Source organism: Natrix helvetica (genome assembly GCF_964273705.1).
Source record: "Natrix helvetica genome assembly, chromosome: 14".
Lineage (NCBI taxonomy): Eukaryota > Metazoa > Chordata > Lepidosauria > Squamata > Natricidae > Natrix > Natrix helvetica.
This window is the reverse complement of record NC_138564.1, coordinates 3,916,096-3,933,604: the sequence shown is the minus strand read 5'-3', so window position 1 is coordinate 3,933,604 and position 17,509 is coordinate 3,916,096. Positions and strand designations below refer to the sequence as shown.

Here is a 17,509-nt window from a genome sequence, read left to right as displayed (position 1 = left end):
GTTTCGCTTCTGCTTGGCCAACTCTCAAAAAGCCGAACGAGACAGTTTGAATTCTAGCTTGGAAGGGGAAAGAAGATGGGTAGTGAAGTGGTTGGGAACTGTCAGAGGAATCCGGTTAGAGATTGAATCCAAAGTAAGGGATTGAAAGGGGGCTGGTGTGCCATTCTGCAATTTGCACGCCTCTCTGACTGCAAGAGAGAGGGGGGAGGGAGAGGGAGAGGAGAAAGAGAGAAGAGAAAGAGAGAGAAACAGAAGAGAGAAAGAGAGAGGAGAAAAAGAAACAAGAGAGAGTAGAGAAGATAGAAAGAAGAGAAAGAGACGAGAGACAGAAGAGAGAGAGAGAGAAGAAAACAGAGAGAGAAAGAGAAGAGAGAGAGAGGCAAGGGAGAGAGAAGAGAGAGGAAAGAGAAGAGAGTGAGAAGAGAGAGGAGAAAGAGAAGAGAGAGAGGAGAGAGGAGGGAGGAGAGGGGGAGAAGAGAGAAAAAGAGGTAGAGGGAGGAGAGAGAAAGAGAGAGGAGAGAAAAGAGAGAGAAGGGAGAGACAAGGGAAAGAGCAACAAGAGAGAGAGGGGAGAGAGAAGGAGAGAAAGGGACAGAGGAGAGAGAGAAGAGAAAGAGAAGAGAAAGGAGAGAGAGAGAGAGAGGGAGAAGAGAGAGAAAGAAAGGCATATTCTAAAATCAGCCTTAAATAACTCCTAGTAGGAAACAAAGCTGCCAGTCTTCCGTGGCTCCTTAAGCTGGCACTGCAAGTGGGCGTACATATTGAGCAAAAACAAAAAAAAATTACAAGGACGAGAATAGCTGGAAGAATATGAGCATTATGAGATTGTATTGTGGGGTTTGTTTTTTTTCCCTTTCTTTCCACTTGCCTCAGTTTGTACAGCGCATTTCATTGCAAACAGAGAGCCTCCTTTCTCTAACTGCGCTGTTTGGATCTCGCTTGTCACATCGTATTACGGTTAGCTCTGTCAGACACAGATGAGCATGTGGGTCAGTTTGCTGAACCAGGATTGGAGTTAACCCCCGAGAAGCCAGATTGTGCAAAGTGTCATTTCCCCACCCCACCCCACCTTCCAAAATAATAATTGGTCCTTTGCATGGCTGAGCTTCTTTTCTTTCAAGATTTATTAGGTTTTCATTTTAAAACGTATATCAACATCAATATATGAACAGTGTGGCCTCTGGGTATGATTCATGTTAATACAAATAACCGTCAATTATTATATTGGTGCTGATTGGTGCTGTCTGTGTGTCCGTTGTGGTTTCGTGTTGTAATGGCCTGGGTGGTGGGTGGGGCTTGTTTGTTGACTAGGGCTGGTTTCCAGATGTCTGGTAGGCGGGAGGTATCGTCACGTTTATTCTTGTTGTGGGGGTATTTCTCTATTTCGATGGCTTCCATAATTATTCTCTTGTCAAAGTGTTCAGTTTTGGAGATTAACCTGGTTCCTTCAAAATTAATTTCATGCCCTGTAGCTCCGATCACGCTTTAAGCCCAAAACCCAGCCTGAAGATGGCGAGTGAGACCTCGCCGAAACGTTGCCAAGAAAATCTCAATCTTACATGGGAAAAGACCCAAATACAACAAGACCAGCATACCTACACCCGTGAAAATCTACGAAAACATATGTGTGTGTGTGTGTGTGTGTGCGCACACACACACACACACACACACACACACACACACACACATGACCTTCTAAATGTCCTGGCTTGATGGTGGCCATTTGGAGATTAAATTTAGGCAATCCTCGATTTACAATCACAGTTGAGCTCAAAATTTATGTTGCTAAAGGAGACATTTGAGTTTTGCCCCATTTCACAAATGCAGGAGTTAAGTGAATCGCTGCACTAACTTAGTTTTAAGTTAGTAACACGGTTGCACATTCCCCGTTCACTTTGTGGGTCAGAAGGTCGCAATAGGGGATCGCCTGATCCCAAGAGACGGCAATTGTCATACAGATGATCCAGTTATCAACTTGTGAATTTTGACCACGGGGATGCTGCAACAGTTGTGTGGAATACGGCCGTAAGTCACTTATTTCATTGCTGTTGTGACTTTGAACCCTCACCATTGTTACGTCAAGGACTCCTTGTGCAGGGAAATATCTGATTTTGGCCCTGGCTGCAGCGTACAATCCTGAATATTCTTGTTTTATACCCCATCTTTTAAAGATCAAAAGCCGATCTTGAGTGGTTTGTCAAATTGATGGCTTGCCTTACTTACTTACTTAGATTAGCTTTGGCTATTGCATCAGAGGCATCTCTTGCCTTACTTGTTAAGTCTCGAATGAGGAGACTGAGACGGGTTTAAGGCAACTGTGTTTATTGCAACAAGCACTGACAGGAACAACAAAACTAGTCGTCTGACAGCTATTTATACCAGAAGCTGTCAGACGACGAACCAATAGGAATAAAGTATTTCTCCCGCCGGCTGGCCGGTGCGCCTGGGCCAATCAGAGGAGCCCTATTCTCGGCTGCCCTCTGCTGGCCAGGCTCACCGGTACACAACACCCCTTTCCCCTGGATTGCGCAGGCGTACTCGTCTAAGTACGACGGACGCCTGCGCACGCGCTGGGAGCGTCTCAAAGAAGATGGCGCCTCGCCCGGGGGAGGTGGAGTGTCGGCTCCGCTCTTGTGGCGAACAGGCCTGGCAGCGTCCTGGATGGGTCTTCCTCCTGGCAATGCACCGACGGCCAATGGTAAGTGAGCCAGCGCACCGGGGGGGGCTGTTGCGAGGTCGGGGCTAGTGGTGTGTGGACGGTCGAGCCGGCAGGCGGCGTCGTTAGGGCCTGGTTGCTTTTCTGCAGGTGTGTTGTGTCCTGGTCCCTCTGGTCGCCGACGCAACTGGCTTATATGCCGCCGCCAATGTCTGCCATCATCGAGGAGGACCCTGTAAGAACAGGGCCCCGTGATGTCAGTCACTTTGCCAGGTAGCCACTTCGGCTCGCCGGTGTAGTTGCGAGCGAATACCCCCTCACCCACCAGAAAGGACCTGGGAGGGGAAGGAATGACAGGAAAAGAAGGGTGGTAGAGAGGGTGGAAACGGTCTAGCAGGGAACGAATACGGCGACCCAGCAATAGTTCTGCTGGGCTTTTGCCCGTGGCGGGGCAAGGGGTGGAGTGCTGGGAACGGAGGTAGGTGGAGATGCGGAGCGGCCAGGGAAGGGTGGCCATACGGGCCAGGGCTTCTTTAGCAGAGCGAACCGCTCGTTCGGCCAGGCCATTGGCCGCAGGGTGGTAGGGGGCAATCGGGGCATGTCGGATGCCCAGGGAGGCAAGGTAGGACTGGAATTCGGTAGAGGAAAATTGGGGACCGTTATCGGAAACGATAACGTCCGGAAGGCCATGGGTATTAAATAGGGAGTCAAGGATGGGAACGGAATTTTTGTAGGACCAGACGTAGGGTTTTGATGAGTTCTGATTGGTTGGGGGCGGCAATCAGAACATCATCAAAATAGGGGGTGACCCCGGGAATGCCATGGAGCAACCGCTCCATGAGTCCCTGGAAAATGCCGGGGGCCACGCTTACGCCAAACTGAAGGCGGCGACATTTGAAAGCGCCGCGGTGTGTGACGATTGTTTGCGCAAGCGCGGTCGACTCGTCGACAGGCAGTTGCTGGTACGCCTGCGCGAGGTCCAGTTTTGCGAATATGCGACCCTGGCCCAGAGTGTGCAGGACGTGCTGCACCACCGGCACAGGGTAGGGGTGTGATTGGAGGGCTTTGTTAAGTGTTGATTTGAAGTCCGCGCAGATCCTAATAGATCCGTCGGACTTCAAAGGCACGACTATGGGAGTCTCCCAGGGGGAGAAATCAACGGGTTCTAAAATGCCCTGGCCGATTAGTTTGTCCAGTTCGGCGTCGACTTTTGCTTTTAAAGCAAAGGGAAGTCGGCGGGCCTTCAAGCGGATTGGAGGAACTGACGGGTCGAGGTTGAGTGAGATAGGAGAGCCGGTATAGCAGCCTAAAGAGGGGGAGAAAACATCGGAGAAGTCGGAAAGGAGGGAGGAGATAGAGGGCGGGGTAACAGGAGGGAGGGGTGAAAGTGAGTTAACCCCAGCAATAGAAAGGCCGAGGGCCTTAAACCAGTCCAGTCCTAGAAGGGAAGCGAGGGGGTTTTTTACAATTAGCAAGGGAAGCTTAGCCTTGCGAGAACCCAAAGAGACGTTAAAGGGTCGGCAGCCCAATAGGTCTATGACATTTCCCTGATAGTCGCGTAAGCGGCAATCAGGGGGTTGTAGATGGTGGAGTTTAACCCAAGGCAGTAAGGAGTTAAGGGTGGCCCATGACATAACGGATCGGGCCGACCCTGTGTCCACTTCCATAGGGCAGGGCACCCCCTCAATGGAGATTAGGAGGTGCAGCTTACCTCGGCCCTCCAAAGTTGAGGAGGCCGAGTCTACAAGCCATTCAGGGTAGGCTTCAGCTGGGTCCCCCACGGAGAGGGAGTGCTGACGTCGGGAAGACATAGAAGGTTGCTGACGGGCCGGAGAAGGTTGCGGCAGAGGGCTGCGGCGGTTCTGTTGGCCGGAACGGCAAACTGCAGCGAGGTGGCCTTTTCTGCCGCATTGGTGGCAAAGGGCTTGCCGGAACCTGCACTGGGAGCGTTGGTGGCGGCCGCCACAACTGAGGCACTGACGTCCATCCCGGGTGGAGAGGGTTTGAAGGCGATCGGCAGTTTGGTCTACCTCAGCATGAAAGGTAGAAGCGGTAGATGGAGCGTAGGCAGAAGAAGGTGCCGCGTAGGGAGATGGCGGCAAGTAAGCGGCATGCGGGTGCTGACTGAGGTGGCTGAAATCCGGTGTGGATTGATCAGCCATTTCATAAGCCCTGGCATCATCTACCGCAATCTTTAGAGTTAACTCAGGGCGAGCTAGGATGCGGCGATGGAGTTTTATGTCTCGTAGCCCATAGATAAATTGTTCAAGCAGCGCGTCTTCCAAGTCACTAAATTCACAGAGACTTGCCTCAGCGCGGAGAGCGGCCACGTACTGGGCAATGGTTTGGCCCTCCTTTTGAATGCACCGGCGGAAATATTGCCGCCGGGCAAAACGAGACGGGGCGGGCTCGTAGTGTTGCTTGAGGCGAGCCAGGAGTTCGTCCCAGGGCAGCGAATTGGCAGGATCGGGAGCAGCGAGAGCCCTCGCAGTGGCGAACATCTCCCTCCCGCAGTAGTTCAGGAAGATTCCGCGCTTTCGTTCCTGGGTGAGGCTGACGAGATCGTGTGCTACGAGGAAGCAGTCGAACCTCTCGAGGAACGCTTCCCAAGCCTCAGCCTCTGGCCGGAACGGCGAAAAGGCAGCATTTGAAGCCATTTGCGGCACTGCGTAGGGTTCCACGTCGCCCGTCCTCGTCGCCAGTGTTAAGTCTCGAATGAGGAGACTGAGACGGGTTTAAGGCAACTGTGTTTATTGCAACAAGCACTGACAGGAACAACAAAACTAGTCGTCTGACAGCTATTTATACCAGAAGCTGTCAGACGACGAACCAATAGGAATAAAGTATTTCTCCCGCCGGCTGGCCGGTGCGCCTGGGCCAATCAGAGGAGCCCTATTCTCGGCTGCCCTCTGCTGGCCAGGCTCACCGGTACACAACATTACTGGTATCAAATGAGATTATAAACAGCAAGTGTAGATCTGTTAATGTCATTTTTTTTCAGTGCCGTTGAAACTTGGAACCGTCACTCAATGTGGTAAGTCGAGGCCTGCCTGTATATATATATATAGCTTGACTCCCTCTTCTTTAGGGCAGCCCCTGAGATACTGGAAGACTGCTATTACGTCTCCCCTGGTCCTTCTTTTCGTGTCTAGTTTAAGGAAAAGAAGGACGAGGGGAGACATGGTAGCAGTCTTCCAGCATCTCAGGGGCTGCCACAAAGAAGAGGGAGACATTTGAGTTCTGCCCCATTTTACGACTGCAGTTGCTAAGTGAATCGCTGCACTAAGTTTCAAGTTAGTAACACGGTTGTAAATTCTCCGTTGACTTTGCGTGTCCGACGGTCGCAAAAGGGGATCGCCTGATCCCAAGAGATGGCAATTGTCATACAGATGATCCAGTTACCAAACTTGTGGATTTTGACCAATAACACAATTCTTGTTTTATTCTCCGTCTTTTTAAAGATCAAAGGCCGGCCGTGAGCGGTTTGTCAAATTGATGGTTTGCCTTACTTACAGGCATACGTATATTTGCTTTGGCTGCTGCCTCTGAGGCAGATTCGCTTGCCTTTCTGGTATCAAACTGAATTAAAAAGGGCATGGAAAAATCTGGCAATGAAGTGGAATCACACCTATGGATTATCCTGTGTGCTAATTAGGGTTACTCAAGAGGATTAGAGGAAAAGATTACCCAAGAATTTAAAGCCGTGTTTTTAAAATTCGGCAACTTGAAGATGGTGTGGATTAACTCACTGTGTTCTCCAGCCATTACTAGCTGGGGGGGGGGGGATTCTGGGAGTTGAAGTCCATACACCTTCAAGTGGCCAAGTTTCAAAAACACCAGTTTTAATTAAGGCTCTAGTCCTCAAGAACTACGCTCACACATTCTGGCAGTGTTTTATCCAAAAGCTTGCATGGAAATTCTGGGGTTTTAAGAATTCAGCCATTAGAGAACAGAATGGAAGGGACAGAGCTGGAAGGGACCTTGGAGGTCATCTAGTCCAACCCCCTGCTCACACAGGAGACTTATACTAGGGATTCGAACCGCCGAACTGCCGACCTTTCTGATTGACAGGCTCAGCCTCTTAGCCTCGGAGCCACCTAGCCAGGCACAATCCTTTCTTCTGATTGTGCTTCCTGTTTCCTTGTCAGCCTGGGAAGGCTGAAAATTTTTGGCAAGACAGGTAGTCCTTGAGTTACGACCACAACTGAGCCCAACATTTATGTCGCTAAGCGAAACATCTCTTAGGCGATTTGTTCCCTTGTTTTTGTGGTTTTCCTTTCCCATGGTTGTGAAGTTGAATGATTGGATTTGTTAAGCTAGTTAACACTGTCGTTTAAGAGTTTGCGTCTCAGAAGGTCGCAAAAGGGGATCGCGTGATCCCAGGGGACTGCAATTGTCATAAACGGGATCCAGTTACCAAGCTTCTGAATTTTTATCCCCTGATCATGGGGAATTTGGGAGGCTGCAAAGGTTGTAAGTGTGAAAAACGGCCATAAGTCTCTTTCTTCAGTGTCGTTGTAACTTTGAACCGTCACTAAAGGAACCCTTGTTCATTTGAATTTCTTGAACATACATAGTAATACCATCTTCCCACCTCTCATCTTTCCATCTAATTATTACTTATTTTCAATTTATATAGAAATTAAATATATTATCTATATGGATTGGAATGACCTTCTGAATGTCCCGGCTTGAATGGTGACCATTCGGAGATTAAATACAGGTAGTCCTCGATTTACGACCACAGTTGAGGCCAAAGTTTCTGTTGCTAAAGGAGACATTTGAGTTTTGCCCCATTTTATGACTTTTCTTGCCGCAGCTCTTAAGTGAATTGCTGCGCTAGTTAGTTATTTGTTAAGTTAGTAGCACAGTTGTTAAGGAAATCTGGATTCCCCATTGACTTGGCTAGTCAGAAGGTGGAAAAAAGGGGATCGCCTGATCCCAAGAGACGGCAATTGTCATACAGATGATCCAGTTATCAACTTGTGAATTTTGACCACGGGGATGTTGCAACGGTTGTGTGAAAAACGGCCGTAAGTCATTTATTTCATTGCTGTTGTGACTTTGAACCCTCACCGTTGTTACGTCAAGGACTCCTTGTGCAGGGAAATATCTGATTTTGTCCCTGGCTGCAGCGTACAATCTAGAATATTCTTGTTTTATTCCCCATCTTTTTAAAGATCAAAAGCCGACCTTGAGTGGTTTGTCAAATTGATGGTTGGGGAAAACTCCCCTTAGATTAGCTTTGGCTATTGCATCAGAGGCATCTCTTGCCTTTCTGGTATCAAATGAGATTATAAACAGCAAGTGTAGATCTGTTAATGTCATTTTTTTTCAGTGCCGTTGAAACTTGGAACCGTCACTCAATGTTGTAAGTCGAGGCCTACCTGTATATATATAGCTTGAGTCCCTCTTCTTTAGGGCAGCCCCTGAAATACTGGAAGACTGCAATCATGTCTCCCCTGGTCCTTCTTTTCATGTCTAGTTTAAGGAAAAGAAGGACCAGGGGAGACATGATAGCAGTGTTCTAATATCTCAGGGGCTGCCCCCCAAAAAGAGGGAGTCAAGCTATTCTCCAAAACACCTGAGGGTAGAACAAACAGCAATGGATGGAAACTAATCAAGGAGAGAAGCAACCTAGAACTAGGGGGAAATTTCCTGAAAGTTAGAACAATTAATCAGTGGTACAACTTGCCTCAAGAAGTTGTGAATGCTCCAACACTGGAAGTTTTTAAGAAGATGTTGGCCAACCATTTCTCTGAAGTGGTGTAAGGGTCCCTGCCTAAGCAGGGGGTTAGACTAGAAGACCTCCAAGGTCCCTTCCAACTCTATTCTGATTGAGTTGAGTCAGGTCTGATTTTGCGACAATTTGTACAGCGATCGTTAAGTGAATCACATGGTCATTGACCCCACCTAGAGTACTGCATCCAGTTTTGGTAGCCACGATGTAGAAAAGATGTGGAGACTCTAGAAAGAGCGCGAAGAAGAGCAACAAAGATGATTAGGGGGCTGGAGACTAAAACATATGAAGAACAGTTGCAGGAACTGGGTATGTCTAGTTTAAGGAAAAGAAGGACTAGGGGAGACATGATAGCGGTCTTCTAATATCTCAGAGGTTGCCACAAAGAAGAGGGAGTCAAACTATTCTCCAAAGCACCTGAGGACAAGAAGCAATGGGTGGAAACTAGTGAAGGAGAGAAGCAACTTAGAACTAAGGGGAGATTTCCTGACAGTGAGAACAATTAATCAGTGGAACAACTTGCCTCCAGAAGTTGTGAATTCTCCAACACTGGAAGTTTTTAAGAAGATGTTGGACAACTCTTTGCCTGATTTGGTGTAGGGTTTCCTACCTAAGCAGGGGGTTGGACTAGAAGACCTCTAAGTCCCTTCCAACTCTGTTATTCTATATAACGTCTGAGGAAATGGACATTTGGGAACAAAGTGACTCACTGGAAGAATTCAAGTTGCAACCTGCTTGATGCCAAGGACTGCAACTGATATTGGATAATCCAGGACTTTTTTTAATGTGCTGCTCCAGCAATCTTACTATGGGGTGGAGCCAACTCAGAGATAACTGCATGTCCCTCTAGGTAGGCCTGGAGGGAGAATAGGTAGGGCAAGGATTCTCGGAAACGCTTAAGATTAAGAGAGAGTGATATGATTTTGCAGGCTTGTTCAGCTTCTATCCCATCTCCTGCCAAAAAACCTGTCACGCTTCTGGATTTGCTTTTTCACGTTCTCGCTCGCTTTCAGCTTAATGAAGTTCAGACTCTAGAAAGAGTGCAGAGAAGAGCAACCAGGATGATGAGGGGAGTGGAGGCTAAAAGAGACGATGAACGGTTGCAAGAACTGGGCATGGCTGGTCTAGTGAAGAGAAGGACCAGGGGAGACAGGATAGCAGTCTTCCAATATCTCAGGGGCTGCCACAAAGAAGAGGAGAATCAATCGATGCTCCAAAGCACCAGGAGGCAGACGAGAAGCAATGGGTGGAAACTAATCAAGGAGAGAAGCAACTTAGAACTAAGGAGAAATTTCCTTGACAGTCAGAACAATAAATCAGTGGAACAGAAGTTGCCTCCAGAAGTTGTGAATGCTCCAACACTGGAAGATGTTGGATAGCCATTTGTCTGAAACGATATAGGGTTTCCTGCCTGGAAAGAGGGTTGGACTAGAAGACCTCCAAGGTCCCTTCCAACTCTGTTATTCTGTTAAATTCTGGGGAGGATGTAGAGCAGGAAGTTGAGAAAATGTCCTGGTCTATCTAGTTTAATAAAAAGAAGGACTGAGGTGACATGATAGCAGTGTTCCAATATCTCAGGGGTTGCCACAAAGAAGAGGGAGTCAAACTATTCTCCAAGGCACCAGAGGGTAGAACAAGAAGCAATGGGTGGAAACTGAACAAGGAGAGAAGCAACTTAGAACTGAGGAGAAACTTCCTGACAGTTAGAACAATTAATCAGTGGAACAGAAGTTGCCTCCAGAAGTTGTGAATGCCCCAACACTGGAAGTCTTTAAGATGTTGGATAGCTATTGGACTGAAACGGTATAGGGTTTCCTGCCTAGGCAGGGGGTTGGACTAGAAGACCTCTAAGGTCCCTTCCAACTCTGTTATTCTATTAAATTCTTGGGGAGGGATGTAGAGCAGGAAGTTGAGAAAATGTCCTGGTCTATCTAGTTTAATAAAAAGAAGGACTAGGGGAGACATGATAACATTGTTCCAATATCTCAGTGGTTGCCACAAAGAAGAGGGAGTCAAACTATTCTCCAAGGCACCAGGAGGCAGACAAGAAGCAATGGATGGAAACTAATCAAGGAGAGAAGCAACCCGGAATGAAAGTGAGAACAATTAATTAGTGGAACAGTTTGTCAGCAGAAATTGGGGGTGCTCCAACACTGTTTTTAAGAAGAGATTGAACAATCACAAGAATACACAACAAAGGCCCAGACCATATAAGTATAAGTATAATCTTTATTGTCATTGTACGTAAATACAACGAACTTGGTTTTAACCTCACTGGTGCAAAATTATAACAGAAACGAAAAAAGAAAGAAAAAGAAAATAAACGAGCGTGCGCATGGAGTGATTGTGGTTGCATTTAAAAGTCTCACAGCCCAAGACTGTAATGCAATATGTGAGGACACTTTCTATGGTGGAATCTGATTTTTTCGCAGGAAGGAGATGAAAAAAGGCAATACGTTGCATGAAATAATATTTTCACCACCTTCGAACCACAAGTTCTAATGGAGAAAAGGTTTGGGAAGCGTCTGGTGTGTGTTTGTGGGTGCCCTGCCTCTCTCCGAAGCCTCCAGACTCTGACCTGACCTGTTTTTAAAAAAGAAATTCCTGAATTTGAGAGCGGAGGAGACGGAAGGGCGGAAAAAAGCTTTACCCGCAGCCAAAGCAGAATTTACCCATCTTTGCAAAGACAGAAAATCAACATTTAGCCAAGGATAAACCAAACTCAGATGGCAAAGGAGTCCTCCTAGCCTAGCTAGTAGGAGTGGTGGGAAGAGAACCTAGAGGAAAGGACTGGGAGATAGGAAGAAAGAGAGGGAGGGAGGATTAGAAAGATAGATAAATAGATAGAGAGAGACAAAGAGGGAAAGAAAGAGAGAGAGAGAGAAACAGAGAGAGAGAGAGAGAAAAAGAGAGCCAGAAAGAGAGAGAGAGGCAGAGGGAGAAAGAATTAAAGAGAAAGAGAGAGAGAGAGTGAAAAAGAGAGCGACACCGAGAAAGAGGCAGAGAGAGAGAGACAGAAAAACAGAATCAGAAACAGAGAGAGAAGGAGAAAGAAAAAAAGAAAGAGACCGAGAGACTGAGGGAAAGAAAAACAAAGAGAGAGACAAAGGGAGAGAAAGAGAAACAGAGAGAGAAAGAGGGAGAAAAAAAGAAAAGGAAAGAAAGAGACAGAGAGAAAGAAAAACAAAGAGAGAGACAAAGAGGGGCAGAGAGAGAGAGACAGAGGGAGAGAAAGAGAAACAGAGAGAAAGAGGGAGAAAAAAAGAAAAGGAAAGAGAGAGACAGAGAGAAAGAAAAAGAGACAGACAAAGAGAGGCAGAGAGAAAGAGGGAGACAGAAGGAGAAAGAGAGAGAGAAAAAAGAAAGACAGAGGGACAGAGAGAAAGATAAAAGAGAGACAGAGAGAAAGAGAAAGAGAGTTCTGTTCTACTCTACTCTCCATCATTTCAGGTTGCAATGATGGTCGTAAGTCCAGGACTTGCAATTGGTTGCTCAGACAGGTAACCCTCAACAAGCACAATTGAGCCCAATCTTTTTGTGGCTAAGCGAGACAATTGGTAAGGGAGCTTGGCCTCATTTGATGATCCTTCTTGCCACCGTTGTTAAGTGAAACGCCGTGGCTGTTAAAACAGTATAGTGGGATTGTTAAGTGAACCTGGCTTTCTCGTTGGTTGCAAAGTTGCAAGAGGGGATCCCATGACCCGGCGACCCTGCAACCTGTTGCCAAGCATCCCAAATGTGATTGCGTGACCAAAATGTGAAGCTGCGATTTAGTGTGTGAAAAAACGATCCTAACCCCCCTTTTTTCCACTGCCGCTGTAACATGGAACGGTCACTAAATGAACGTAAGTCGAGGACTTCCCATACTTGCTTTGTACCATGGCTGTTGCAACGCGGTCTGTGACCTCCAAATTGATAAACAAGGGAGCCCAGCATATTTCTTTGCCGATCCCAGTTCCTCTTTCCTTTGAATGAGAGATTGTCGAGCTAACTTTCCTGGCCTGTGTGTCTGTAGCGCTCACGAAACCACAAACCACACATCCAGCGTGGCTTATTTTAGCCTCATGTTTGGGGACACTCTGCTTTCTGGACAATTCAGAGCATTCTCTGACCAGCGGTAGATTTCAGGGAAACCTTCAGCCCGTTGGGCAAAGGTAAACATGTTGTGTCAATAGGTTGTGTTTTAATCCACACAAACAGAGAATTGTAGCTGGAGACATTATTAAACATCAAGTTGTGGCTTGTCGGCCGCCGCCCCCCTCCAGCAGCTGAATCAGAGGAGGAAGGAGGCGGCGGCGGCGTGGGAGTCAGGCTCAGCATCAAGGCAAGAGTTGGAGAAGCTTCTCGGATGGGAAGCGAAACCTCTTCAAAGAAAAAACAAGAAAGTCCAGTTGCCACTTGAAAAAAAAAAAAGCACCTTTGGGACAACTGGACTTTTGTGTTTGCTTGAAGACATTTTGCTTCTTATCCAAGAAGCTTCTTCAGCTCTTGCCAAAGAATGCGTTTCCCTTCTTTGCAGGCATTTCGCTTCTTATCCAAGAAGCTTCTTCAACTCTTGCCAAAGAATGTGTTTCCCTTCTTTGCAGGCATTTCGCTTCTTATCCAAGAAGCTTCTTCAGCTCTTGCCAAAGAATGCGTTTCCCTTCTTTGCAGGCGTTTTGCCTCTCATCCGGGATGCTCCTTCAGCAAGACCTTCAGCAAGAGCTGAAGAAGCTTCTCGGATGAGAAGAGAAACCTCTTCAAAGAAAAACGAAGAAAGTCCAGTTGCCACTTGAAAAAAAAAAAAGCACCTTTGGGACAACTGGACTTTTGTGCTTGCTGGAAGGCATTTCGCTTCTCATCTGGGAAGCTTCTTCAGCTCTTGCTGAAGAAGGCGTTTCCCTTCTTTGCAGGCCTTTCGCTTCTTATCCGAGAAGCTTCTTCAGCAAAGACCTTCAGCAAGAGCTGAAGAAGCTTCTCGGATGAGAAGAGAAACCTCTTCAAAGAAAAACCCAAGGAAGTCCAGTTGCCTCTTTAAAAAAAAAACACCTTTGGACAACCAGGATCTGGAGGATGGAAAATCTCCATAGACCAGGGGTGTCCAAACTTGGGAACTTTAAGACTTGTGGACTATGCTGGCTGGGGAATTCTGGGAGTTGAAGTCCACAAGTCTTAAAGTTCCCAAGTTTGGACACCCCTGCCATAGACAAAGAAAATGTGGATTTTTTCAAAAGAACCCCAAAACCTTCTAAGGTTTATTTGCACCGGTAAGCATCTACGATGTGACTTTGGTGGCTTTTGGCATTGCCCCGCAAGCGAAGTGACTCATTTGGGATCACGCGCCATAATTGGCTTTTTCACACAGGTGTGAACCCAGTCAAGGGTGCCTTTTTCCCTAAGTTGTGGTTGGAAACAAAGCGTGCCCTTGGGGCAGGGTTTGAAAGGGGTAGACAAATAACCTGTTTCAGCCCAACAGGGGGAAATCCCTCCAGTGTTAGAAGCCTCAACTAATAATTAAAACACTTAAGACAATTTACAATCCCCTTTGGGCTGTGTGAATCACAATCATTGAACAGCCAGAAGCACAAAAACAACAAAAGGCAGTCAAAATTGATGCAGCAATGGAGGTCTCGGGCAATAAGCCAGGGACTCTGGAAGTTAATTCTGCTTTTTTTTCTCTCCAAGAGTTGGGTTTAAAAAAAAAACACACACACAGATGTCAAGGTGGGTAATTGTTTTTTTTCTCCCCCCCCCCCCGGAAAAGTTTTTTTAAAATTTTTTTGTTCTCTATGTACAATTATAGGTATACGTTCCCATAGTTATTATTCTTTTTTATATTCGTCGTTCTTATACATTTGTCATTCCATTTACAGGGTTATAACATACCATTTTGGGTTGCTTTATTTAACATCCCTTCCTCCTGTTTTGACACCACCCTCTTTTTCCCTTTCTTTTCTCCTTCCCTCCCTTCTCTACTTTCTTCCTTCCTCTCTCCTTTCCCTTCCTTCTTCCCTTACCTCTCCCCTACTCTTCTCTTCCTCTTCCCCTTCTCCTTCCTACTCTCTCTCCTTCTCCCTTCCATCTTCCCCTCCTCCCTTCTATCTTCCTTCCCTCCCTTTCCTCTCCTCCTTTCTTTCTTTTTCTATTGTTGTAGGTCCTTTCTTTTCTCCCTCCCTCCCTCCTCTACTTCCTTCTTTCCTTCCGTCCTCTCTCCTTTCCCATCCTTCTTCCCTTACCCCTCCCCTGCTCTTCTCTTCCTCTTCCCCTTCCTACCCTCTCTCCTTCCCCCTTCCATCTTCCCCTCCTCCCTTCTATCTTCCTTCCCTCCCTTTCCTCTCCTCCTTTCTTTTTCTATTGTTGTAGGTCCTTTCTTTTCTCCCTCCCTCCCTTCTCTACTTCCTTCTTTCCTTCCTTCCTCTCTCCTTTCCCATCCTTCTTCCCTTACCTCTCCCCTGCTCTTCTCTTCCTCTTCCCCTTCCTGCCCTCTCTCCTTCTCCCTTCCATCTTCCCCTCCTCCCTTCTATCTTCCTTCCCTCCCTTTCCTCTCCTTTCCTCCTCTCCTCTTCCTTTCTTTTTCTATTGCTGTAGGTCCTTTCTTTTCTCCCTCCCTCCCTTCTCTACTTCCTTCTTTCCTTCCTCTCTCCTTTCCCATCCTTCTTCCCTTACCTCTCCCCTCCTCTTCTCTTCCCCTTCCCCTTCCTGCCCTCTCTCCTTCTCCCTTCCATCTTCCCCTCCTCCCTTCTATCTTCCTTCCCTCCCTCTCCTCTCCTCTCTTCCTTTCTTTTTTCTATTGTTGTAGGTGTCTCTTCCCGCTCTTAATTTAATCTGGGTAATTTTTGACTTACAGCCATTTCTTTAGCAACCATTCAAATTTACAACAGCACTGGAAACAAAAATAAAAGTGACTCGCAGCCGGTCCTCACACTTATGACCATGATGAATATCGCCCAAAGTTGAGGTGCTTGGCCACCAGTTACAATGGCTGTAGCATCCCAGGAGTCACCTGATCGCCATTTGTGACCTAACCAGCTGGCTTCCAATCAGCAGTCCATGGGATTCGCTTAATGACATGATTCACTGAACAACCGCAGTGCTTTGCTTAACAACCATGGCAAAAATAATAATAATAAGGTGGTGAAATCAGGCGTGGCTTGCTTAACAAACGGCCTTGCTTGGAAATTCGGGCTCGGTTTGTGGTCGTAAGTCGAGGACTACCTGAAGTCCGAGGATTAGCCAGGGAGCAATGTAGGATGAAGAAGAAGATGAAGGAAAAAACCACGAGGGATATGTCTGTTTTGTTGGAAGAAAAGTCCTTCTGCGCTCAGCTCCAAGTGGGGAAAAGGACACTGGGAACATGGAGGCTGCTTGGAAAGATGGTTTAATGGTGGACAGGATCCCATGGCTTGGAGCTCCTGAACGGAAAAGGGGGATCACAGGCTTCCAGATGTTGGATAAAGAAGAGAAAAGATGCTGAAAGTTCCTGGTTTTATGCCCTCTTTGGCCTTTGATCTTGATCTTGTATTCTGATTGATTGTCAGACTCCCATGGGGCCATACAGGGACAACTCTCTAGGCTGTGAGTCCATGTTGGCTTGATCATTGCTTCTTCCCAGGTGCCCTGTTGTGAGATGGGCAAAGGGCTAACCTATCATGCCTTAATCCCATCACCCTGGAGCTGAAGGGAGCAGATCTTTGTTATGTAGAATAGACTAGCTCAGGCCTTTTAATGGCCCATTGACAAAGGAGGGGGCTATTAAGAGTGAGTCTGCTTCCTGCCTAAAAACCTGTCTCTCCATTTCTGATCCAGGGAAATATAATATTCTGCCTTTTCAACATTTCCCGGGACGTTCCATTCTTCTAGAAGAAGGGTGACTGCTCACTTCTTACAGTTTTCCCAGTGAAACGGAGGGTAGTGCATTGTGTAAACTTGTGTTTGCTCACTGGCTTGGCTTGGCATCAGCTGGTGAAGATCAGCTGTCAATTCTGACCCGTGTCCGTTACAATTGCAGAATACCAGAATCGACCCCAAGAGTGCCATGTACACCCTGTGGAAGGACCTCCCGGTGCCCTTCTACCTCTCCTTCTACTTCATGGAAGTGATGAATTCCAAGGACATCCTTCTAGGCGCCAAGCCAGTCGTCAGCCAGCGGGGACCTTATGTGTACAGGTGCGCATTCCTCTCTTGGCTCGGCTCACAGGTGCCTGGGGGGGGGGGGGGCTTGGCAGGACTCTGCGTGCCTCGGCCCAAATAAATCTTGGTTACGAATTTGGGGCAGGAGGAGCTAATGGGGAAGGGAGAGAGAAAGGGAGGGAGGGAGGAAGTGAAGGAAGGAAGGAAGGAAGGAAATAAATGAGGGGAATACAGAGAGGGAGGGAGAGAAGGAAAGGCAAAGAGAAAGAAGAAAAAAGGAAGAGATGGAGGGTGAGTGGGAGACAGGAAGGGAGGGAGGGCAAAGAAATGGAAGGAAGGAAATGGAGGGAGGGAAGGAAGGAAGGAAGGGCAAGGAGAAAGAAGAAAGAGAGAAAAGAAAAAAGGAAGTGATGGAGGGTGGGTGGGTAGATGGGAGACAGGAAGGGAGGTAGGGCAATGAAATGGATGGGAGGAAGGAAATGGAGAGAAGGAAGGAAGGAAAAGAAATGGAGTGAGACAGGAAGGAGGGAGGACAATGAAACAGGAAGGAGGGAGAGAGGAAAGGCAAGGAGATGGAAGGAAGGAAAGGAAAAGAAAGGGAGAGAGACAGGAAGGAGGGAGGGCAATGAAATGGAGGGAAGGAAAGGAAAATAAAGAAAGAAAGAATTAATTAATTAATTAATTAATTTAGCCACAGTTCTTTATGCGACCGAACTTGAATTCTTGAATGGTTTATTGCCTTGGTTGATATCTCATCAGGAAGGCCAATTTGGAATAAATGCTTGATATGTGGTGTGTTTTTTGAGTAACAACAACACAAAGATAAACAACACACTTCACAGCCAGCTGTAATCCTGCCTTTAGCATGGGCCCCATCTACATAACCAGGGTATAATTTTGACCTGGGGGGCCAAACCAGGTTAATTGAGGCAAACGTGGTCAAATCAACTGGGATCACCAAACTCAGCCGAAGGAGGAAGATTTTCCAGAACTAGAATGATAAT

The 17,509-nt window shown here is 47.1% G+C and overlaps 1 protein-coding gene across 4 annotated transcripts in view; it reads left to right on the top strand.

The window, feature by feature from the left end:
* The window catches only part of SCARB1 (scavenger receptor class B member 1), a 62,773-nt gene that overhangs the window by 7,402 nt on the left and 37,862 nt on the right, over positions 1-17,509 (top strand). For all 4 annotated transcript variants that reach the window (XM_081966920.1, XM_081966921.1, XM_081966918.1 and 1 more), the window contains exon 2: positions 16,384-16,541. In XM_081966920.1, the coding sequence (XP_081823046.1) occupies positions 16,384-16,541 (158 nt within the window). The remainder of the gene's footprint in view (positions 1-16,383; positions 16,542-17,509) is intronic.